General features: G+C 37.7%; 1 protein-coding gene and 1 non-coding gene across 5 annotated transcripts in view; both read left to right on the forward strand.

The window, feature by feature from the left end:
• The window catches only part of FCHSD2 (FCH and double SH3 domains 2), a 302,796-nt gene that overhangs the window by 169,864 nt on the left and 106,532 nt on the right, over positions 1–26,400 (forward strand). For all 4 annotated transcript variants that reach the window (XM_047824065.1, XM_047824066.1, XM_047824067.1 and 1 more), the window contains 3 exons: positions 3,221–3,354; positions 7,548–7,602; positions 8,589–8,717. In XM_047824065.1, the coding sequence (XP_047680021.1) occupies positions 3,221–3,354; positions 7,548–7,602; positions 8,589–8,717 (318 nt within the window). The remainder of the gene's footprint in view (positions 1–3,220; positions 3,355–7,547; positions 7,603–8,588; positions 8,718–26,400) is intronic.
• On the forward strand, positions 2,790–2,895 carry LOC125147231 (U6 spliceosomal RNA). Its single transcript, XR_007145072.1, has one exon. It is a non-coding gene; the product is annotated as a U6 spliceosomal RNA (small nuclear RNA).

Consider the following 26,400-nt stretch of genomic DNA (forward strand, 5'->3'; position numbering starts at 1 on the left):
GTGAATATACTGATATCCTAGCCACATGATGTGCAATCCACATGAAAAGCTTTGACCAACTGTGTTTAGTTTCCTCTCGAAACGTTCAACTTAGCAGACCCTTTCCATGCATAGGATTCTTAAGCTTCCCTTCATTGATTAGTTTTTCTGAGGTGTCAAGCTCTATTGTTTTGGATGAACATTTTGGTTATAAATGCCTTATACCTGACTCCTCTTTTAAATAATCTGTCTCATTTTCCCATTAAACATGGTTTTCAGACCATGCCCCAGTTTTTGGTTCTTATTTTTATTTGTATGTATGTATGTATGTATGTATGTATGTATGTATGTAAATCTATGCCCAACACGGGCCCAAACTCATGGTCCCAAGATCAAGAGCCGCATGCTCTTACAAGAGGTTTGTTGAGGTGCTGGGTAATCCAGTCAGTTAAACATCCAACTCTTTATTTCAGTTCAGGTCATGATCTCACAGTTTGTGAGTTTGAGCCTCCTGTCAGGTTGCACAGAACCTGCTTGGAAGTCTCTCTCTCTCTGCCCCTTTCCCGTTCATGCACATGCACATGCACGCTCTCTCTCAAAGTAAATAAATAAACAAGAGGTTTATTTATGATAAGGACTATTAAAAATTAAAGGGAAAGACAGATTTTTTTCTACAAGATAAAAGCTTACTATTTTAGTGTATCTATAAAATGAAATATTATTCAGCCATAAAAAGAAATGGAGAAATAATACATGATACAACATAGATGAACCCTAAATACATTATGTGAGGACTTAGGACATATAAGACCACATAGTTACATGATTCCATTGATAAATGAAATGCAGGAAATTCATAGAGCCAGAAAGTAGATTAGTGGTTTCCAGGGACTAGGGATAGGGGAAAATGAGGAGTGACTGCTAATCGGTATGGGGTTTCTTTTTTGGGTGATGAAATGTTCTGGAATTAGACAGTGGTAAATGGTTGTACAACCTTATAAATATACTAAAACCCACCAAATTGTATACTTTTAAAGGATGAATTTTGTGGTATGTGGATTACATATCAATTTTTTTAAAGCTTACTATTTTAAGATAAAGTATCTCTACATGAGTTGTCACAAAACTGGGGTAGGTACTATAATGGATTAACATGGTAAATGATAGCATCACTTTCTCACTTTATGACTTTGGGTAAATTATTTAACCACTTTAAGTCTATTTCCTTATCCTAAAATAGGACTAGTATGAACACTTTTACCAGAGTCATTTGGAAGAGTAAATGTGATAATATTTATAAAGTACTAAACTTAGTGCATTCTGCCTATGTGCCCATAGGGAGTCTTCTTAAGTTTAACGAAACATTGAGACTGTCATGATTATTGTAGGCCATACCTGGTATGAGGTTAACTTAGAAGGACATTAGAACAGGGAACACAGTTAACCAGCAGGGCAGCATCTAGTGCTAGTATTTAGTTCTTTCACTGGTGTATGTCTCAGTCTACATAGCCAACCACGGTTATTCTGTTTGGTTCCTCAGGTAAGAGATCTAGGGCAAGAGAATGAGAGAGAATGTACAGGGGTAGCCACAGACCCTAAAGGAAACTAAAAGCTTTTATGACAACTTTACAGACAGAGCTTCCAAAGTCTATGAGAAGGACACATCCAGACACAGGAATTACGATACTCAAAAAAGCCTAAAGCCAGTGCTTCTCCACCAGATATTTATAGTTCATTTGTACTTTGATGCAGTTTGCCTGTCGGGTTCATAAGCAGTGTTACCAAATAACACAGTTGACATTGTGTCTTCATCAGGTTTCTGTTGAAACAGAGACCTAGAAAGTTAAGCAAGGGTCCAGTTTTCATGCAGAGGAGAAAGAGGTGGCTTTTTAACCCTTTATTCACAGCCTGACACTTGATAAGTGCTCAGTAAATATGCCCCTAGAGAACCTTCCAGGTTTTGCACTTTCTGTAAAGTAGTCCTTTTTATTTTTTTAATATTTATTTATTTTCAAGAGAGAGCACAAGTGGGGGGGGTGGGCAGAGAAAGAGAGAGACACACAGAATCCAAAGCAGGCTCCAGGCTCTGAGCTGTCAACACAGAGCCTGATGCAGGGCTTGAACCTATGAACCGTGAGATCATGACCTGAGCTGAAGTTGGACACTCAACTGTCTGAGCCACCCAGTCACCCCAAAGTTGTCCCTTTCTTTAACACCGAATAATTTCTGGGAAACTCTAGCCTATATGTCACATGTGTAAGTTTGTGCTTTATCTATGCTATTCCAGTGTCCTTGCTCTATCTACTCCATGCTGTTCAGCCTGGCACAATAGTCCCTCACCAATATCTCCTCCTACTTTGCTGAGTTTTTTTCAGTCTCCACTAAATACTATTTCAGGCTCAGAAGTTTTTCAGTGAGAGCTTCCCTAAATTTGTCTCAGGCTGGCAAAACTTTTCAGTGGTTTGTTTCAAACTGGGAAAAATGTTTCCCCTTTGGATATCCAGAAGAGTTCCAAAGCAATGTTACTTTGGCCCAATTATGTTATAAAAATTTATTGATTAAACATTTCTTCGAGTTAATTATGTCTGTCCCTTCTCTCAGAGTGTATAGGTGTATCCAAAGAATTGAGCTGGCAGTAATTTTGAGTAGTAACTGTTATGTGGTACCCAGGTTTCTTGCTTCTCTTCTTCATCTCGGACTTAATGTCAGACTTGTCAGATTTCATTCCTTCTTTCCCCGAGTAGAATTCTTCACTACCTTTGCACCGTCAGTTCCCCAAACATGTAGAGACTTTATTAAGATTATGAAGAGTGCTCACTTTGGCAGCACATATACTAAAATTGGAATGATACAGAGAAGATTAGTATGGCCCCTGTGCAAGAATTATGAAGAAATACAGAATTGCTTTGTTCTTTTGCCTTTATTGCCATGAAATCTCCAATAATAAAAACATTTTCATTGTTGCTTTTCTTTTGCTTTACCTTACTGTCAGTTATCAGCGGCACTGTGGTAATTTCTCAAAGCAGAGTTGTTAAGCAAACTGGGACAATATTCAATACCTTACTTGAGATGGGAGTACCAGCTGTTCACTGGATTTTAATTTACAATTTGACGGAGACTAAAGTGCTGATTTTTCTCCTGGGTTTCCATCCTGAGGGCATGGTGCATAGTCCTTAGGACAAATTCATTTTCGGTAAGCCTGAAAACTAATATCATAATAATTGTACTTTGTATTTTACAGTGTGTGGACCAGTTGACGAAGATCCAAACTGAATTACAAGAGACGGTGAAAGATTTAGCTAAAGGCAAAAAGAAGTACTTTGAGACTGAACAGATGGCTCATGCAGTACGGGAGAAAGCTGACATCGAGGCAAAGTATGTGTTTTAGCATTTCTGAAAAAGTAATTATGCAAATAAATGTTATTTTTGCCAGTACTTTGTTTTCTATTAATATAGGGCATAGACTCATTCTCAGGTTATCTTGGTTTCGTCTGACCTATAAATGTTACATACTTTCAAATTTTTCTTTCATATTGGCTGATCTCATTTCAATTAATGTAGCAATAAGAGAATGTTTGATCAGTCAGTTTCACGTTCAGTTGAATTATGGAAAGGAAAGAAGACAAATGAACATGGTATCGAAATTAGCAAAAGCCTGTTGAAATTGCTGTGGTATCTGAGTATCAGGATTTAAGAGCTTCATTTTTTTCATGCTAGACTCTAAATCAGTTGTATTTGGAAATCCCTGATCCTTAGCATGCCATTGAAGGACCTTGGACATGTCAAATATATAAGAGCACTAAGCTCAGTATAGAAACCCTGACTCAAGCACAGTTTCTCTCTTATGTGAAGTTCTAATACATACACTTTTTTAATGTGTGCTTTAGCAACTGTGTGAATTTTACTCTTAATATATGTGACTTATAAGTCCTTGATTTTGAGAATAATTAGGAAAAAAAGAAACTGGCATTTGGTACAGAAGGAACTGGCAGTTGGTAATAAAAAAGAGATCTAAAACAAGCAGTAGAGATTTTTGCTATGACAAGTTGAGGAAAGATAAAAAGTTTTTGAGAAAAAATAAACCTGTGTCATAGAATGGTACTCTAAAGAGGTCTGTGAGGAGAGCTGAGACTCCCGTTTAATGCAAAATCTGGGACTCTGAACTCCTAATCATGAAATCAGAAGGGTTATGAACACTTGTACAGACTAGCAACTAGTGGGTGAGGTTCGTTAATATGCTTTTATCAGCAGGAAGTTAAGCAATCTCATAACCCTCTTGTGAAAATTTAGTGTATCCTTGAAAGTTTATGTAGTACCAAAGTATGGTAGACAAATACTCATGAAATACTTAATGTTACTGGAAAACCTATTTAATATTTCCCTAATTTAGTTTATTGTCTTTATGATTTTATTTTTGTGAGCATACAAATATTTCCCATACTTTCATAGAGTCAATGAACCCATCTTCCCAATAAGACCTGAAGATTTTAGATTAGATAATCTCTAATAGGAATTTCCTCTCCTAGTGGTTTTTAGGAATTTGTTTTTTAAAACTCTCAGGATTCTAGAACAGAGAGTTGACAGATTTGTAGAGCATATGTAAATACCTACTTTAGCCAAGGGCCACAGAGTGTAAATGAGGACAATTGCAAGGCTATTCCTAAGAAGTCTAGATTTGACAGGGTCTAATTCACAGATGCTGATCTCAAGAAACTGCCTTCTAATATGGCCCAAATTCAAAGGGATTGTAGTATATAAGACATTTTATCTCAGTGTGTAACTTCTCTGGAAAATTCATTCAACTACAGAGTAAGAAATGTTTCTTTATCTTCATTCACTCACTAAACGTTTATTGAATAATTATATTGGGTGCTGTGAGTATAAAGATGAGTAAGATAAGCTTTGCATCCTTAAGAAATTTAAAGCCGGGGCGCCTGGGTGGCGCAGTCGGTTAAGCGTCCAACTTCAGCCAGGTCACGATCTCGCGGTCCGTGGGTTCGAGCCCCGCGTCGGGCTCTGGGCTGATGGCTCAGAGCCTGGAGCCTGTTTCCGATTCTGTGTCTCCCTCTCTCTCTGCCCCTCCCCCGTTCATGCTCTGTCTCTCTCTGTCCCAAAAATAAATAAACGTTGAAAAAAAAAATTAAAAAAAAAGAAATTTAAAGCCTAGAATTAAAGACAACTGTGTTTAAAAGTAACTTTATGACTTGTTTATTCACAGCAAATTGAAAGAAATTAAGTGCCTCATGTCACTCAGTAACATATTTGCTGTAATTGTATGAAAACACTGTTTTGTAAGCCTAGAAAATAGATTAATTTTGCCTCATGAAAAAGGAAACCTTTATAGAAGAAGTGGTATTTGGACAGAATCTTGAAGAAGATGGGAAGGAATATCAGAAAGGGGAAGTGAAAACTAGACTATATGTCGTTTTGGTAGGTGATTTGACAGTAAGATGTGCACATTAGGAGAGAGCACACAAGGAAGAGGGAAGGGAAGGATGAGTTCCATTTTGGATGTGTAGGTTCTGAAGAGCCTGTAGGACTCTGAGGTGAATAAATTTGGTAGGGGGTCACGTATCTAACTCTCAGATGAGAATAGGGCCTATCAGATGATTGCCTATCAGGGTTGATTGCCTATCAGATCATAGCTATAGGGTTGAAATCCTATATTAGATGAGAAATTGAGTTTGAGACCCTAAGGAGCATTAATTAACATTTGGAAGTAGATGATGAAGAGGAGTGTGCAATACAATTCACCATTTATATGTATCTTATTTTTTATAGATCATAATCTTTGAGCACAGGAACTGTTTTTTCTTTTTTTTTAACGTTTATTTTTGAGAGAGAGAGAGATCACAAGCAGGGGCTGGGGTGCAGAGAGAGAGGGAGACATAGAATCCAAAGCAGACTCCATGCTCCAGGCTGTCAGCACAGAGCCTGATGTGGGGCTCGAACCCACAAACCGTGAGATCATGACCTGAGCTGAAGTCAGATGTTTAACTGACTGAGCCACCCAGGCGCCCCAGGAACTGTATTATTCTATTACTAATACCTTCTTAAGGTCCACACAAGAATTATATGAAAATTAGCAAATGAAGCAGAAACTAGAAACTTAAAACCTTATTTTGGAAAATCCAGGTGCAACTCAGACTATTTGGATAATGACTACAATAAAAACGGAGAATCAAGAATACCCTAGTCTTTTTTAGCCTTGAACAGGCTGTCCAAATTTTAAAGCTTGTGGCCTTTGCTTTTTTTTTGTTGTTGTTGTTAACGTTTATTTTTGAGACAGAGACAGAGCATGAACAGGGGAGGGGCAGAGAGAGAGGGAGACACAGAATCGGAAACAGGCTCCAGGCTCTGAGCTGTCAGCACAGAGCCCGACGCGGGGCTCAAACTCACGGACCGTGAGATCATGACCTGAGCTGAAGTCGGATGCTTAACCAACCAAGCCACCCAGGCACCCCAGGCCTTTGCTTTCTTAAAATGAATAACAATCTGATTGATAAAAACAGGCAAAACCCTAGGAAATATGAATATGGCAAGATAGAAAATAACAGGAAAATCGTGGACCTTATTTTTTTTTAAACACTGGGGAAGTAGTTAGGATGCGTATGTGTACGTCCCTGAATGTTTCTCTTTTGTTAGAAAGATCATAGACTGCTTTTGCTCTCCTCCTCGCATTTGCTGTGCAGAGACTGGCTTGCTGCGCCTTCCATTCCCAGGTGGTCTGCAACTTGACTTCGTATTATGGCATAGCATTCAGCACATGCCCTGAGTTCTCCCATGGCAGTCACCGTAACACTGCAGTCAAGACAAACATTGCCGCCTCAAAAGTCACTGGTTGTGAGAGTGTTGGTTATTCCTTAGTGTTTGTTGACTTTCTTCTTCTGGTTATCTCTAGTTGTTTGGGTAAAACCAGCATTTTGTTAGATTATTGTTTCCTTCCCAAACCAAAAGGGATTGAGAGAAATAAGGACACCAGAATGGGAGAAGATTGAATAGAACAAAATCATATAGGGCAGAGAGAACAAGGACTTTCTCACTGTATTCAAATACTGTATTAACAGTGGACTTTTAATGGGAGAAAAAAATGGAATTAAGGACTTTCAAGAGTCCGGTAATATCACGCTATAAATTGCACTGCAGGTGTTACAGCATATTGCCCACGGCGCTAAAAGCCTAAGTTTTGCCTCCATAGATTGGTCATCCCTAGGCATCCTTAAACTTTCTTATAGGAACTACAGTGTGTATAATTGTATGATAATGGAAATAAACTGTAGTTTGATGACTCTTGTTTATTAAGAGATACCAATATATTGGATTTGTCAAATTGTATTTTTGTCATTCAGGATATTTTTATTAAATATCCCAATATTTTCTGTTGCACTACAATATTCTTCCTGTAGTAAAATAAACGAAAATAATCATTGCTGTCGGTTTTCCGTTTGTTAGTGCTCTTTAATAGTGTTGTGGAAAGTGTCATTTTAAAAAAGTTTGGAATTATAATAATAAGTTTTATATGTAATTTTATAATTTTATTAAACATACTATTTTCTGTTTTATTATAGATCTAAACTTAGTCTTTTTCAATCAAGAATCAGTTTACAGAAGGCGAGTGTAAAGGTAAGTTTTTGAAAATTTTCACAATTGAGAAACCTTAGCTTATTAAAAAAATTGGTTTTTTTGAGGGTTAAAGTCAGTTATTTCCACCTAATGTAGAGAAGCGTATTAAAGTCATTAACTTAGGGAAGAAGTTTCCTTCTCAGTTCATGGGAGTTTTTCACCCAGATGTCAGCACTTGGACACCACTTGCTTGTCAAGATTGCTTCAGAGATTGGTTTCTATACTTTACCTGCTTAGGTAGCCTATTGTCTGTAACTCTTAGTCCAAGACGCTTAGTCCACGGGCTCTAGAAAATCTCTGCAAAATCCATTTCATTCATATTTACACACTTGAGTATGTATTCTGGGCCAATGCAAGTGAGATTTTTCTGTGGGACCCTTAAGCTGTGGATACCTGATAAGTTAAATTTAATAACCTGCCTTTGGCTGTCATGATCCCAACTAGCACCCAGTTCTTTTGGCACATGAGGAGTATTGATTTTTTTTAAAAAACTTTTCTAACTCCCAACAGCTTTACCCATGTCTTTGAAGATAAGGTACTTACTCAATTTGGAACCTTTATTTTCCCATCTGAATAAAATGAGCAAAATATTTTGAAGTTTCCTGAAAAGCTTTGGAAGTAGGTTAAATGTAAATAAAAAATATGTAAGAACACTCTTACCATGTATAACAGTTCTAATCACTGTTTATTTAATTTAACAGTGTTGAATATTTTTTTTTAATTTTTAAATTTTATCTTAAGTAAACTTTGTGCCACACATAGGGCTCGAACTCACAACCCTGTGATCAAGAGTCACCTTCTCCACTGACTGAGCCAGCCAGGTGCCCCTAGTGTTGAGTATTTTATTATGTGTATGAATATTTTTCCACGTGGTTACCTTTACTCTTGTTGAGGAGCCATTAATTGCCAGCTAAAAATGGTATCTTTATATATTTTACAGTTCAGTTGTCAGTTTGCATTGATTTTTTTCTTTTACTATGTTTTAGTTAAAAGCCCGGCGATCTGAATGTAATTCCAAAGCTACCCACGCAAGGAATGATTATCTTCTTACATTAGCAGCAGCAAATGCACACCAGGATCGCTACTATCAAACAGACTTAGTTAACATTATGAAGGTAATACAGACTTAATATCTGTGGTAATTTTGTTTCATTAAAGACGAAACAACTCATGAGTTGAATTAGGCAGATAGGATTAAGTGTAAGTACAGTAGCAGCCAGGCTTCTTTGCAATTCATTGAAGTATACTTGATACTGTTTGGGTAGCCTCTCTTTCAGGTAATTTTGAATTAATTTTTAATGTAAAATATCATTCAAAACCAAATCACAGTAAAAGACTGTATTATGTATTAGTCTCTAGCAAGTGGCAGATGTTTCCTATATAATGGCTATTAATATATAAAATACAAAATAAGATTATTTTTTTAAAGCTTAGATTTTTAAAATTTCGCAATTTTATTCTTAATTGATATGGAAACTTGTACATTAATGTTTTATGATTTTGGGTGTCCATGAGAAGACAAGAAAATGCCTAGTAGTTCTATAAAAATGTCTCTACCCTGGATATCACCCTGAAATGTAGATAGATTATATTATGTCTCTTATGTACTCAAACTCTATCTTGGTCTTTCTTTGATTATACATCTATGTGTATCTTTAACTTTCACTGAAGTAAAGGAAAAGAGGTGGAGAAGAAAGCCTTTTTAACCTACTGCCAGCTCCCCACTTGTTGCTGGTATATAATTTTACATAGAGTGTATCTCATTTTCTCCTGTCTTCTCAAGGACCCAAACATTTGATTATTCTTTCTCTTATATTTTCAAACCTTCCTTTTCAAATGCATTGTTATTTTCTTAATGTTTTTTTGAATTTTTCATTTTAGAGAGAGAGTGGGGGAGGGGCAGAGGCATTGGGGTGGGGGAGAGCGAGAGAGAGAGAGAGAGGGACAGACAGAGAGAGAGAGAGAATGAATCCTAAGCAGGCTCCTTGCTCAGCGCGGGGCCCGACATGGGGCTCAGTCCCACGACCATTGGATTGTGACCTGAGTCGAAATCAAGAACCAGATGCTCGACTGACTGAGCCACCCAGGCACCCCTCAAATATGTTGTTCTTATTGACTGTCAAAACACATTACTTTCATTGAATTGCTTGCTTTACAAATCATAAGTGTTGAGAATGGGGATGCAGTAGGAGTGGGTGCTCTTTTTTCTACAGTGGCTCTGGGAAGGAGATAAACTCTATGTAGGAACTATAAGTTCTTTCCTTGAAAGTAGAGACAGGACATTTCCTGGTTCCTTCAGGAAAAAATAGGAGTGATGGAGAGAGTCAAACTGGGCTAAGAAGTATCCAGTTGCAGAATTTTTTCTTTCCTTTTTGTTCACTGCCTGAAATCCCTTTTTCCTAGCCTGTTTTGATTTCTACTGGTTAGAATACAAGTGGTAAGAAAAACAAGGGCTTCTTTTGACATCTCAGATGAAAAGTCTGTATACGTTTTCCCATAAAATGTTGGACCTAGAGGCTTAGGCATTTTAATATCTTAGTAGGTGTCACACGGTGCTTCATACTTACAAGAACCAACAAGAGACTTGATCTCTCATTATAACATAGTTTCTCTAGGTGGGAAAATTACACACACACACACACACACACACACACACACACACACACAGTCTCAAACAATCCATTATTAAAGAAGATACTCAATACAGCTTGTAATTCAAAGTTGTGATTCCCTATATACAGTCAAAGCTGTTGACTATATATTTTCCCTTTCAATACTTTAAAATGAACATATTTAAGCAGCAGCAAAAATAAAATCTTTATGTTTTTTAAATTGAATCCACAGCCAAAAAAGATCTCTTTCTTAAAACCCTATGGCCTTTGATAAACCGGGAAAGGTACAGTATTCTTTTGGGGGTCTGCCCTCTGCCCCAAAACAAAGATTAAGTTAATGGACCTGGCCAGCTCTCAGATTATATATCTTTGAAGTTACTTTGAAGTTCTAATGCAGATATTTGATCAGCATTGGGTAGGTTATGCTTCAGATTACTCATTTCATGAGACATTGTAAGGTCCTGAAATGATAAAAATAGAGGCAGGAGTCTCCTTTCTTCCCTTAAAATAGAAAAATGTATTCTCAGTTTTCATGTTGTGTCTGTGTTAATTCATTTGCTTCCTCATGTTAATTCTATAGTCTGCATTTTTGGAAAACTCTTATCCATTGTATTGTAGCTACTAAGTAAGGTTCTATCATTGAATTGACAGTGGCCCTTTCTTAGAAATGTCTTATTTTCTGAATTGTTGTTAAGGTTCTAATGCCCTAGCTAGAATCTTAAAAACAAATAAACAAACAAACCAAAAACCCCTCTGAATAGCTTAGAAGCAAGATATTTAATTCATTGATTTAATTATGTGCTTTTAGTAGTCATAGTGTAGTAGCTACTGGACCACACTTTGGGAAGAATCAAAGATAAGCAATATACTCTTTTTATCCTCAAAGAGCTCAATCTGGTGAAAGAGAAAGAGATACATAAAAATGATTATAAATTAGGGGGTGACTCAGTCAGTTAAGCATCCAACTTTGGCTTTCAGGTGAATTCTAGCCCGAGTCAGCTGACAGCTCAGAGCCTGGAGTCTGCTTTGGATCCTGTGTCTCCCCCGCTCTCTGCCCCTCCCCAGCTCTCACTCTTGTCTTTCTCTCTTTCAAAAATAAATAAACATTAACAAAAAATTTTTTAAAGAAATGATTACAAATTAGAATACTGAAATTACTTTCTGCTAGAGGACCATAGTTAATGATATAACAGCTATCTTTTTTTTGATTGCTTAATATTACTCTTAATATTACTCCTAAACACTTTAGCATATTATCCCTTCTCATTTTTTTTCCTTTATCCTAGTTTAGTGTTCATAGTTCATTATGACTAGACTAGAAATGAAATGAAATGAAATTCTAACTCAAGTTGAACGCAGATAACCTCTTTCTTTGTACCTGCATCTAAGTAGCCGAGTACTACTGAAGAAAATCTTTCAACAGAACAGAACACATTCATGTTCATAAATTAATGTGGAACCCAGTCTCAAATGGACCCTCGACACTGCTCAGATATCCTGTTGTATTTCCCTGGTTAACTTTCCCTACTATTTTTAACACTTTTTTCAACTTTTTCCATCTCAAACCTCAAACTTTCCTCTTCTCTTTCACACTTAGCAAGTGGTCTTTCTTCCTAATTTACAGAGAAAATATAAGCTATTAAAAGGGAACTCCATTATTTTCCCATTATCTGCCTTCATGCATGTTCAAGACTCTGCCAAGGAACCCCAACCTTTGAGTTGTTTATCCTGTCTAAAGATGATCTTTTCACCTTAGCTTTGGATATCTTATCGCCTTCTGCCTTTTCAGGATCAAAACAACTGATTATTCTCTTTTCTTCTTACATTTATTAGACATTGTATTCTTTTTTTTTTTTTTTTTTTTTTTTTTTTTTTTTTTTTTTTAAATTTTTTTTAACGTTTATTTATTTTTGAGACAGAGAGAGACAGAGCATGAACTGGGGGGGAGGGTCGGAGAGAGAGGGAGACACAGAATCTGAAACAGGTTCTGGGCTCTGAGCTGTCAGCACAGAGCCTGACGCGGGGCTTGAACTCACGGACTGCGAGATCATGACCTGAGCCGAAGTCGGACGCTTAACCGACTGAGCCACCCAGGCGCTCCAAGACATTGTATTCTTAGGTTAAACATGTAGAAGAGGGAAAAAATTACAGAAGAGACCTTAAATGCCTGGGAATGAGAGTGAAGCAGCTATTTGGGTGTCAAGCATGGCTAGGCTCTCTGTCTAGGTACTTGTAAATACGTGATTTCATTTAGTTTTCATGACATCTTTCAAACTAAATATCATTATCCCTGTTTTACAAATCAGGTAGCAGAGGCTCAGTGAGGTTCATTGGGTATGTATATAATAGCCAGGACTGAATTCAGAGTTTCTATGACTTCAGAGCCTGTGTTCTTTACTACAGATCACACTGTTCTTTTCTACATACCATTCCATTCTTCTTGATAGTAAAGAGGAGTATAATTAATAGTAGCCTACTGTGAATATCATAAATTGAGAGAACTGTAAAATAAAATTAATAATTGAAAATTGCAAATTCTCCCCTGCTATAATAAGATCATGTATAATAAGATCATCTAAATACTTGTATTTAGACAGGTTCCCCAAGGAATATTTTGTATTCCTTATGCCAATACTGATTAAAACAGATACTAAATATACTGCTCTGTGTCTGTGTATCATCAGGCAGTTATTTTTGAACTCCACACTAAAACAAAACAAAAAAGCTATTGCTAGGACATGGAAACCAGACAACTGATTTTATCACATCTATAGATAGCAGTTGTATTGGCTGCTGGGAAGTAAGTTTGTTCCTTAGAATTCCTTTTTTTTTTTTTTGGTAGCATATTCTCGTACAGTGTATAAACTGATACTTTTATTAGTTTGTGGAATATTTTCTTAGTGGTTTGGATAAGGAAGGATGAAGCACAGTGTATCATAGTAGAAAAGAGAAGAAGTGTCAATCTAATGAAGGATTTGAAAAGTTTTATAACACTAGGACCTTATTTCTAGACAAATGCTTATCGTCTTCAGTGGAAGCTAAATATACCTGGGTGATATATTTATCATATATAATTGAACAAAGTAATTTGTTATATATGTTATTTTATATATATACACACATATATGAAATATGTACATATTTTGTACATATTGTACATACATAAATATACATATTATGTACATTTTGTATATATTTACATATATATAAAATATGTTCTATATAATTGAACAAAGTAATAAAAGTTAAACATCTTTCTATGTGACAGAAACCTAGAAAATACGATAACATGGCATATCTTTTGCAGATGTTTGTTTTGATTAAATGAAGAAAAAGTCATTATTGGTATCTAGGTCCCTTATTTTTATGGCTTTTCTAGCTAATTACTTATTACTCCAAAAGCCTTCCTCATTCACTTGGGAGATTGTAGAACTCGTTTTTTGAAATTTTAAATCATAGCTCTTCTGGTTTCCCTGCCAACTAACTCTCTAGCTATTGTACTTCTCATTCACCTAATAATGTTTGTTCACTTAACAAATTAGCATGGAAATCCCCAAATCGCAAGGTTGGCTCTCTGCTTTTCTTACTTTGTATCCTCTTTCTTTATGCCCTCTTTCTTAGAAAAGAGTAGTCATTTGGTCCAATTTTTATTAATATTGTTTGAATCCCAAGTGTATATATTAACCATACCCTTATGATTATCCATGGTTTGCCTTTCCATCAGTGGCCAAAATTTTCTAAATTGGAGGCAACTCTGTCCCCCGTCTTTCCTTTGAATAAGCACCCTAGCCTAGTTTTAGGTGACAACTGCTATCAATCTGTCCTCCAGAGCTCTAACGGTGCACTGTACAGTATGGTACACGTGACTGTTTAAAATAATTAAAAATAAATAAAATTTTAAGTTTTGTTCCTCAGTCACAATAGCCACATTTCAGGTGCTCCAAAGTCACATGTGGCTAGTGGCTTCCATATTGAACAGTGCAGATATAGAATATTTCCATCATCTCAGAAAGTTCTATTAGACAGCAGTGCTCTAAAGCTTATTTAGTTTTTCCTTGTTTTCCTCCTATTCTTTTTTTATAATCTGGCTGTCATCACACCTGCTGATCATTTTTCCCAGTAACCATCACCATGATTTATTTGTGTTGTTTCAGAATTAAATTCTCCTTCATTTGCACTCTATACCTGGAAATAGAACAGGGGTTGGCAAGCATTTTCTGTGAAGCACCTAAGAGTAAATACTTCAGACTTCTCTGTCACGACCACTCAACTCTGACATTGTAGTATAGTCACTGACACTGCATAAACAAATGAATGGCTGTGTTCCAGTAAAACTTTACTTACAAAAATAGGTGTTGAGGTTGATTTGGCCTACAGGCTTTAGTTGCCAATCCTTGGTGTAGAACTTTAAACTGAATATGAAATTTTCTAAGTATAAATACACTCAAAGCATAATAAATGAATACCCATTAATCACCACTGAGCTTCAGAAAGGAAAGACTAGTAAAATGGAAGCCTCTTCTGCGACTTGTCCTAAAATACTTCTCTCTCATCCACCACATCGTAACCAACATTCCCACTATACATTGTGTTGTCTTAGATGGTATCGTACCCTGTAATATTTTGCACCTTGCTTTCTTTCCCCACTGAATATTATATTTGTGGATTAATATGGATTTTTAACTTTAGTTTATTCGTTATTTTGCTATATAGTATTTCATTGTGTATATGTCATAAATTACTTATTGATGTTCTTGACTGAAATTTTTGTTGTTTTGTTTTACTGTTGTAAATGGTACTGCTATCAAACATTCTTGTACATGTCTCCTAGTGTACTTGTGCAAGAAGTTCTTAAAGAAATATACCTAGGAGTGATATGTTTTAGAACTTTACCAAAGAGTGTTAGATTTTAAAGTGTTACAGCACTTTTTATTACACCTTTTAACATTGTTTGTATGTCATGTTAAACTCAGCAGGTATTTCAGTGTGTACTAGGTGATAGGCATTTGGGGATACAGAGATGAATTAGACATGATTCATACCATCAGTGAGCCAGAAATAAGAAGATTATAATTCTCTTGAGCAGCTCCTAAAGGTCTTAAGGAATATGAGGTGGTGAATCCTTTCCCTTGCTCTGTTGGTTATGTTATAGTTGGTTCCCTGTGACACAAAAGCAGAAAATCAGGATGCTTCTTGCCCATTTTTTACCAAACTTATAAAGCAGTAGTTTAAAAAATATTTAACATTTGAACTGCTACTAACTCCTACATGGAATCCTTAAACATAAAGCAGGTGAAAGGAAGGTATTGGGTTAAAACTTGTGAGGCTGTTTCCCCTTTGTGTGTTTTCCCCATTCCCCATACCGGCATATGTCATCTTCTATTTCTTTCCTTTTGTCCTGAGGCATTATATTGGATACTAGGGCTCCTTGAAATACAATTTGGAAACAACTGTTCTAAGATACGATTTTCCAACTAGCAAATTTCTTACGGAATTCTAAGTTTTACATGGATGATCTCCATGCTAGACTTTTCCTAGTAATCTTTTAAAAATGTAAATCAGGGGCTCCTGGGTGGCTCAGTCGGTTGAGTGTCTGATGTCAGCTCAGGTCATGATCTCGTGGCTCATGGGTTCAAGCCCCACGTTGGGCTCTGTGCTGACAGCTTGGAGCCTGGAGTCTGCTTTGGGTTCTGTGTCTCCCTCTCTTTCTGTCCCTAACCCACTTGCATTCTGCCTCTGTCTCACTCAAAAATAAACATTAAAAAAAATTTTTTTAAATATAAATCAGATCATGATAATCTATTGCTCACACCCTCCAGTGACAATTGAATATTCTGGCTTGAGGGCTTATTTGGATTCTTGGGCTAGAGAATCAATAAATGAGGGGTACTGAAGCAGAGAACACATAAAACTACGTATGAGTGTAGTGTATATGATGACAAGAGGTATAAGGAGAAAACCAGACAGAAGCCAGCTCTTTTATTTTTTTTTAAGTTTATTTATTTTGAGAGGAGGGCATAAGTGGGGAAGCAGCAGAGAGAGAGAATCCCAAGCAGGCTCTGCACTGACAGTGCAAAAACCCATACAGGTCTTGAACTCACAAACATGAGATCTTGACTTAGCTGAAGTCGGACACTTAACCAACTGAGCCACCCAGGTGCCCCAGAAACTAGCTCTTCTGAAATTAACTATATTAAGGTATAATTAATATACATTAAAATGCATCTATTTTAAATATACAGTTGGTTGGATTTTGACAAATGTATACACCTATGTAATCACTGTCATAATCACAATCAGTGTATAGAATATTTCTGTCCCCTAAAATGTCTCTCTTGTTCCTTCGCAGTTATATTTAGTTTTTATCACTATATAACAAATCAACACAAACTTAGAGACTTTGAATATCTCCATTTACTGTTTTCACAGTTCTGTAGGTTGAAAGTCCAAGTAGGCTCAGCTGGGTCCTCTGCTGAGGCTCTCACAAGGGCAAAACCTTGATTTTGATTTTTCCTGAGCTGGGTTCTTATCTGGAGACTGAGAGAATCCACTTCCAGGGTCATTTAGATGGCTGATAGAATCCTGTTCCTTGTGGTTATAGGACTTAAGTCCTTGTTTTGCTGCTGGCAGCAGGCTGAAAGTCACTCTCAGCTCCTAGAGGTTGCTCTCAGGTTTATGCCACATGACTCCCTTTATCTCCAAACCAACATGTACACTCCTTTTCATGTTTTTAATCTCTAACTTCCTCCTCTTTTGCTACTAATAGAAAATTCTCTGCTTTTAAAGGGCTCTTGTGATACAGTTAGGCCTACCAGACAATTTCTCTTTTTTCATAGAACATAGTCACAGGAATAATATCTCATCATTCGTAAATTCTCCCCACAACCAGATTATATAAGGGCAAGGATTGTTGGGATCATCTTCTAATTCTGCCTTCCTCAACAGTCCTAAATATATTTTGTTAAATTTATTCCTAAGTGTGTCAATGTTACTGTAACCATTATGTTTTCATTTCATCTTTTAATCATTTTATTAATATATAGAAAATTTTATATATTGACCTATAGCAGTTACTGTGTTACTCTGCATAACAGATTACTGTAAAGCTAAGTGGCTTAAAACAGCAAAAGCATTTATTTTTCTCTTGAATCTACACTTAGGATAGGGCTCAGTGGGGATAACTTGTTTCTGTAGCACTCCACCTCAGCTAGAACAGGTCAAAGGCTAGCAACTGAATTCTTTTGAGAGCGTACTTTCTCATATGATTTAGTGCTTGATACTCCCTATTGGCTGAGACCTGCTGGAGCTACCAGCTGGAGTTTCTGCATTTGGCTTCTTTGTGTCACCTGGGCTTTTTCACAGTGTCGTGGTTGGGGGAAAGACAGATTTTCTGAGGAGGGGAGGGAGGCTGGCCAGGACAGGCAATATAGCCTTTTATGTAATAGTCTCAAAGGTCATACAGTCTCTTTTCTGCATTCCATTCATTGAAACAGTTACAAGGTTCTACGCAGAATCAAGATGGATTGATGGGATACATTCTGCTTCTTAGTGTAGTGTGGCAAAGTTATATAAGAATATGTGGCCCCAGAAATAGGGCTGTGGCTGGTTTTTTTTGCAAATGCAGTCTGCTACATGACCTGTATCCTACAGTCTTCCTAAATTCACTTATTGGTTCTTGTAGCTTTTTTGTGGATTCCTTACCGTTTTAAATGACCATCGTCATGTCAAACTAAATAAACATACTTTATTTCTGTCATTCTAATCCATAAATCTTTTTATTTCTTGCCTTACTCCATTGGCTAGGATCCTTAGTACAATGGTGAATAGAAGTGGTAAGAGTGGACATCTTTGCCTTGTTCTGAGATCTTTTGGGGAAAGCAAAAAACCAACTTCTTAAGAATTATTTTGTTAGGGGTGCCTGGGTGGCTCAGTTGGTTGACTGACTGACTTCAGCTCACATCATGATCTCATTGGTTGTGAGTTTGAGCCCTGCGTTGGGCTCTGTGCTGACAGCTCAGAGCCTGGAGCCTGCTTTGGATTCTCTCTCTCTCTCTCTCTCTCTCTCTCTCTCTCTCTCTCTGCCCCTCCCCCACTCATGCTCTGTCTCAGAAATAAATAAAAGTTAAAAAAAAAATTAAAGAATTATTTTGTTAAATGGGCGCCGGGGTGGTTCAGTCGGTTGGGTGTCTGGCTCTTGATTTCGGCTCAGGTCATAAACTCACAATTTGTGGGATCGGGTCCTGTGTCGGGCTCTGCACGGATGGCACAGAGCCTGCTTGGGGTTCTCTCCCTCTCTCTCTCTCTGTCTCAAAAATAAATAAACATGAAAAATTTGTTTAAAGCATTAGCTATGAAAAAGAATTATTTTGTTAGAATACACATAAAATTTACGATTTTAACCATTTCCTTTTTTTTTCTTTTTTAATTCCAGTATTGTTAACTTACAGTGTTATATTACTTTCAGGTGTGTAATACAATGATTCAACAATTCTATACATTACTCAGTGCTCATCATGATACGCGTACTCTTAATCCTCTTCATCTCCCCTCTGGTAAACATAAGTTTCTTCTCTATATTTAAGAGTATATTTTTGTCTCTTTTTTTCTTCGTTCATTTGTTTTGTTTCTTAAATTACACATAGGAGTGAAATTATATAGTATTTGTCATTCCCTGACTTATTTCACTTCACATTATGCTCTAGATCCATCCATGTTGTTGCAAATGGCAATGTTTCATTCTTTTTTATGGCCGAGTAATACTTTAGTGTGTGTGTGTGTGTGTGTGTGTGTGTGTGTGTGTACACACACACACACACACACACATATATTTTGTGATATATATATATATATCACATCTATCTATCAGTGGACACTTGGGTTGCTTCTGTAATTGAGCTATTGTAAATAATGCTGCAATAAACATAAGGGTGCATATATCTCTTTGAATTAGTGTTTTTGTATTCTTTGGGTAAACACCCAGTAATGGAATTACTGGATCATATGGGAATTCTATTTTTAATTTTTTGAGGAATCCCCATAGTGTTTTCCACAGAGGCTGTACCAGTTTGCATTCCCACCAACAGTAAATGAGGGTTCCTTTTCCTCCACATCCTCACCAACACTTGTTGTTTCTTGTGTTTTTGATATTAGTCATTCTGATAGGTGCGAATGATATCTAATTGTGGTTTTCATTTGTATTTTCCTGATGACTAATGATATTGAGCATCTTTTCATGTGTCTATTGGCCATCAGTATGTCTTCTTTATAAAAACATCTGTTCATGTCTTTGCCCATTTTAAAATTGAATTATTTGGTGGGTTTTTTTGTGTTGTGTTTGTGTGTGTGTGTGTGTGTTTATATATTTTAAATACTGACCGACACTTTATCAGGTATGTCATTTGCAAATATCTTTTTCTATTCAATAGGTTCACTTTTAGTTTTGTTGATTGCTTCCTTTGCTGTGCAAAAGGTTTTTATTTTGATGTACTCCCAATGGTTCATTTTTGCTTTTATTTCCCTTGCCTCAGGAGACTTACCTAGAAAAACATTGCTACTACTGCCAATGTCAGAGAAGTTACTGCCTGTGCTCCTCTAGGATTTTTATAGTTTCAGATCTCACATTTAGGTCTTAATCCATTTTGAGTTTATTTTTGTGTATGGTGTAAGAAAGTGGTCCAGTTTCCTTTTTGTACATGTTGCTGTCCAGTCAGAAAAAGACAGTTACTGTATGATTTCACTCATATGTGGAATTCTTTCATTTAGGACATATTCCTCCGTCTCCTCTTTTTGTCTCTCTGCATCTGTTTCTATGTGTTATGAAAGTTAGCTGTGTCTCTTGCTCTTGAAAGTAGTGGCCTTATGAACAAGAGGTCCTGGCGTGCCCTGCAGTGTAATCCCCTGCTCACCAGCACCTGGTGTTTCATGTGTGTGTGAGTCGCTTTTACCTTCAGTCTAGTCATCTGCAGTGTCTCTGTCTGCCTGTCTCTCTCTGCAGGGTTTAGTCCCTGTGTTGTTAGTGGACTAGTCTGAAGCCACCTTGGGTTTGAGTTGAGTCAGACCAGGCATTTGTTAGAGATGCAGTAGCACCAAAGCGCAGGGCACTTTCCCTGTATTGTCCCCCAAGAAGCTTCTTTTGGGGTGGGGTCTGCAGTCAGACCACAGGTCTGTCCCCAGCCCACTGCTGGGGCCACAGTCCGACTGGTGTATGTGGTTATCTTCCACCTTTCCTGGGGTAGAAGTCATTTTGGAGTGGTGCTGGCCCTTGTTGGTGCTGCTTGCACACTTTCAGGCTTGTGGTACCACTTTGAAAGGGTTCTGGCTTAGGGTATATTGGAAGGGGGCAGGGCATAGGAAAATATGGGAGTGAGGCAGGAGGTATTAAAAGGTGTGTGGAAGTCTGCTGTGGGAGGGAACCTGCAGCTGCCCGAAACTCTTGCCAAGGCCAACTGGTTTGAGGGTGTGGATCTGCCGAAGTGCAGATGGATGGGAAGGGCAGTCTGTTAGTGAGCTAGGTGGAGAGTGTTGGCACTGAAATGGTTCTGCTGGTGTCAGTGTATCTAGGCTGTGGGAGGGAAATAGCACCCACCAGCAGCTCTTTTTGTTCTTGGAGAAATCTCCCAATGACCTACCCCTCCAGCACACACTTTGAGATTAGTAAATAAATCTTCCCATATACCCCAGGCATTTTCCTAACTACTGCCTCTGTGCTGTATCTCAGGGCTGTTGTGCTATTTCTTAAAAGGTGGGGGGCCAAAATGAACAAATCAGGAGACTATAGATGCTGGAGAGGATGTAGAGAAACGGGAAACCTCTTGCACTGTTGGTGGGAATGCAAATTGGTGCACCACTCTGGAAAACAGTGTGGAGGTTCCTCAAAAAATTAGAAATAGACCTACCCTATGACCTAGCAATAGCACCGCTAGGAATTTACCCAAGGGATACAGGAGCACTGATGCATAGGGGCACTTGTACCCCAATGTTTATAGCTGCACTCTCAACAATAGCCAAATTATGGAAAGAGCCTAAATGTCCATCAACTGATGAGTGGATAAAGAAATTGTGGTTTATATACACAATGGAGTACTACATGGCAATGAGAAAGAATGAAATATGGCCCTTTGTAGCAACGTGGATGGAATTGGAGAGTGTTATGAAGTGAAATAAGCCATACAGAGAAAGACAGATACCTTATGTTTTCACTCTTATGTGGATCCTGAGAAACTTAACAGAAACCCATGGGGGAGGGGAAGGAAAAAAAAAAAAAAAAGAGGTTAGAGTGGGAGAGAGCCAAAGCATAAGAGACTCTTAAAAACTGAGAACAAACTGAGGGTTGATGGGGAGTGGGAGGGAGGGGGGGGTGGGTGATGGGTATTGAGGAGGGCACCTTTTGGAATGAGCACTGGGTGTTGTATGGAAACCAATTTGACAATAAATTTCATATATTGAAAAAAAAAAGGTGGGGACTCAGTATTTCTTGTTTGTTTGTTTTTCAGAGGAGGGGAACTCAGTATTTTCTTGCCCCCAGACTCTTCCAGAGCTGAGCCCGCTTATTTTTAAACTTCCAGGTGTTAAGTTAAGCCCCTGGTTTTCCGAGTTATGGGGATTTGTCTTCCTCACTCTGGTTCCCCTTCCCCGTGCCTAGGGTGCTTGGTGTAAGAGTGTTTCTCTCCCCTCTCCGCCCCCCGGATTTCCTCCCGTGGCCAGTTCCATGGGTCTGTTTGGTCCCAATTGTGTCGCCTCTCTTCCTACCCTCTTTGATATAGCCTTTACATTTAGCTGTGAAGAGTCTCTTCTGCCAGTCTTTAGGTCATTTTCTGGGTTGTTTACACTGATGTGGGTGTTATCTACTTGTATCTATGGGACAAGGTGAGCTTAGGATCCTCCTACTCAGCTATCTTCCCCAGAAGTCTAATATGGACCTAACCATTTCTGTATATACAGTTCAGTGGCATTAAGTACTCATGCAGTATTGTGCAACCATCACCACTATCCATCTTCAGGACTTTTTCATCTTCACAAACTGAAACTCTGTGTACACTAAACAATAACTCCCATTCCTTTCTCCTCTGGCCTCCTGAAAACCACTATTCTGTTTTTTGTATGTGAATCTGACTACCGTAAAGTACCTCATGTAAGTGGAATCATATAGTATTTGTCCTTCTGTGTCTGCTTTATTTCACTTAGTGTAATGTCTTCAAGATTCATCTGTGTTAGAGCATGTATCAGAATTCCATTCATTTTTAAGGCTGCGCTTTTATTATCTTTACCCTGCATAGCAAATAATTTTAAGTGCCTTTTTACCAACAAAATGAGCTGAACACTGAATCCTTGCTGTCAGGGACTTTAGAAATTAGAAGTAGAACTAAGACATCCAAAAAATAACTATAATTTAAGAACATTTAATAGTAATAGCCATTATTTATTTAGCTTTTATTCTATATAGGATTTACATTCATATTTCATTTAATCCTTAAGGCAACCCTATATGTGCATTAATAGCTTCTAGTCATGTGTTTTATGAATGTAAGCAGTACAGATAGCTGTAGGCCATCAGATCTCAGTAGAATGTAAGATTCCTGACAGCAAATATTTTGTTCTCTCCCCTGTTTTATACCTAGCATCCAAATGATGAGGGAGAGGTTGCACTGGTCTTTCTTCATGGAGGACCTTTCTCCATGGAAGAATTTGCATCTTGAATAGGCCTTACATAGTGAGTAGTAGGATCAGTAGGCTCTGGTGAACAAGGATGGAATTTCACAGGGATGGAGTTGTATGAGCACTTATGAAAGTGAGTTACAGTGAAAACCACTGGTTCCATTGGTCTTGGAGAGAGGCATGAGAATATTTGCTAAGCGTACTACTAACAGTAGAGTTTTTAATGAAGCTTTAAAATGTTTGACATTGAAGAAAGAATTCTAAAATGCCATTAAAGTAACCCTTTTCATTTGTACCCCAATGTTTATAGCAGCACTCTCAACAATAGCCAAATTATGGAAAGATCCTAAATGTCCATCAACTGATGAATGGATAAGGAAATTGTGGTTTATATACACAATGGAGTACTACAGGGCAATGAGAAAGAATGAAATATGGCCCTTTGTAGCAACGTGGATGGAATTGGAGAGTGTGATGCTAAATAAAATAAGCCATACAGAGAAAGACAGATACCATATGGTTTCACTCTTATGTGGATCCTGAGAAACTTAACAGAAACCCATGGGGGAGGGGAAGAAAAAAAAAAGAGGTGAGAGTGGGAGAGAGCCAAAGCATAAGAGACTCTTAAAAACTGAGAACAAACTGAGGGTTGATGGGAGTGGGAGGGAGGGTAGGGTAGGTGATGGGTATTGAGGAGGGCATCTTTTGGGATTAGCACTGGGTGTTGTATGGAAACCAATTTGACAATACATTTCATATATTAAATAAATAAAATAAAATAAAATAATAAACGTTAAAAATTTTTAAAAAAAATTTAAAAAAAGTAGCCCTTTTTTTTCTTCAACTAAACATTAGGTTAGATATTTGACTATGAGTTTTTTTTAATGTTTATTTATTTTTGAGAGAGAGAGAACGTGAGCAGGAGAGGAGCAGAGAGACAGAGGCACAGAATCTGCTAGCAGCACAGAGCCTGATGTGGGACTTGAACCCACCAGTTGTGAGATCATGACCTGAGCCAAAGTTGGACACCCAACTGAGCCATCCAGGCACCCCTGACTGTTAGCTTTTTAATGCAGTTTTCTATGAAGTATATTTTCCATTAAGTTTAATTATTATATTTTTTTATATAATAGAAATATTGTTTTTACTCACTGGAATTGTAGACTATTAGGTATCCAGTAATCTTCCTTGATTCTGTGATATATTTATTGTTGGTTAAAAATTTGACGTAGTAGACATTGATGGCATTAGCTTTGGGGTTGAGAAAGGAAGTGATATTTGAACTAACAGAATCTTCAACATTCTTAGCCATTTATAGCTTTAGCAAGTTTTCTTTGTTTATAAATCATTTATCAAGACTTCTACCTCTCTTTCTCCTTTCAAGACCTTTTTGAAAAGGCAAATAATATTCATCTATTGCTGGTAAATTTTGGTGGCTGTTGGTTATGATTCTCATACTGATGTAATGATGTCACAAAATATAATAGAGATTATATTCTATCACTGAGGTGCTTAGTTGTGGCTTAAAATAGTCCCTAGCTATGGACAGGTGTTTTTCTGAATATAATGCCCTATTCCTGTGATGAAGGTCAGGTCTCACTTGTGTGCATTTGGTGATGTTTAGCTGGTATGACCAATGGGTAGGTTTTAAATTTCATTCAGTAAAGCCTTTAAACATAATAATTGTATTTCACTTTTTTTAATTTTTAATTTTTTCATTAAAAATTTTAACATTTTATTTATTTTTGAGAGGGACTGAGCATGAATGGGGGAGGGGCAGAGAGAGAGGGAGAAAAAGAATCTGAAGCAGGCTCCAGGCTCTGAGCTATCAGCACAGATCCTGACACAGGGCTTGAGCCGTGAGATCATGACCTGAGCCAAAGTTGGATGCTTAACTGACTGAGCCACTCAGTCAATCCAAGAATTGTATTTATCACAAATAACATGCTATGGGGGTACCTGGGTGGCTCAGTTGATTAAGTGTCTGACTCTTGATTTCAGCTCAGGTCATGATCTCCACTAAGGTCATGGTCTCCGCTAAGGTCATGGTCTCATGGTTCATGGGATCAAGCCCCATGTCGGGCTATACCCTGACAGCGTGCAGCCTGCTTGGGATTCTCTCTCTTCCTCTCTCTTTACCCCTTCCCTATGTGTGCTTTCTCCCTCTCTCTCTCTCAAAAATAAACTTTAATTAAAAAAAAAAACTGGGGTGTCTGGGTGGCTCAGTCAGTTAAGCATCTGACTTGATTTTGGCTCAGGTCATGATCTCACAACCCTAAGAACAACCCTAAGAACACACATTGGGCTCCACATTGGGTGTGAAGCCTGCTTGAGATTCTCTCTCTTTCCTACTACTACTCATTCTCTCAGTCTCTCTCAGGAAGAAAAAAATCTGTAGAAAAGGTAGTAATGTATATAGAACTGTATATGTACACGTGTGTATAATAAAAACCATGTTTGTCACGTAAGGTGAATCCTTGAATGAGGCCTTAATGTTAGTAGTACTCAACAAGTTTTAAAGGGAAGACTAACTGGTCTTGGTTTTTGTTTTGTTATTTTTATCAATTTGTGGCATATCTTTTAACATTGCTATTATAAAACCGTTAAGGCTGGATCTCTGAAGTGAAGATGGTTAGTCAGAAGCATCCTGACGTAGGCCTTATGCTCATGGAGTAGTTCATGGCCTTTAATGCTGCCAGAAAACAGTAGCATGTTTATGGGGCTTTCTGAAATTCCACTTCAGCACTATCATTTTGGAAATTAGAATAAAATCTTGTTTAGGAAATTAAGATTTATAGTTAGAGATAAAATATTATTTGGCAAGACAAGCTCCCCTTCAGGACTCCCCACTGAGATATCTGTGCCACAGTGATTCTCATCCTACTTGTAATCTGGGCCCTGGTTCATCTTCACATATTATCTTTTTGTGATAGACGCATCAAGGCATAACTACAAATAAGATAGCACATCTAACAGATGACTCTCTGGAAAGGAGTAACTCTGAATAAAAGCTTCAGGTCTGCCTAAAGACATTTTCTAGGAAGCAGAATTATAAATAATAATTTTAAATCAAATGACACATCTCTCACTATCACAGACTATTGAGTTTATCTATCAAAAAGTCTTTTTATTTGTTCAAAAAGTAATTTTGGGGGTACCTGGATGGCTCAGTTGGTTAAGTGTCTGACTTTGGCTCAGGTCATGATCTCACAGTCTGTGAGTTCGAGCTCTGTGTCGGGCTCTGTGCTGACAGCTTAGGGTCTGGAGCCTGCTTTGGATTCTGTGTCTCCCTCTCTCTCCGCCCCTCCCCCACTTGTGCTCTGTCTCTTTCTCAAAAATAAACAAACATTTTTTAAAAAGAAGTAATTTTGGGGGGCGCCTGAGTAGCTAAGTCATTTAAGTGTTCAACTCTTGATTTTGGCTCAGGTCACAATCTCACAGTTGGTGAAATCAAGTTCTAATTGGGCTCTGCACTGACAGTGTGGAGCCTGCTTGGGATTCTCTGTCTCTCTCTCTGCCCCTACCCCAGTCT

This window comes from Prionailurus viverrinus, chromosome D1 (genome assembly GCF_022837055.1).
Source record: "Prionailurus viverrinus isolate Anna chromosome D1, UM_Priviv_1.0, whole genome shotgun sequence".
NCBI lineage: Eukaryota > Metazoa > Chordata > Mammalia > Carnivora > Felidae > Prionailurus > Prionailurus viverrinus.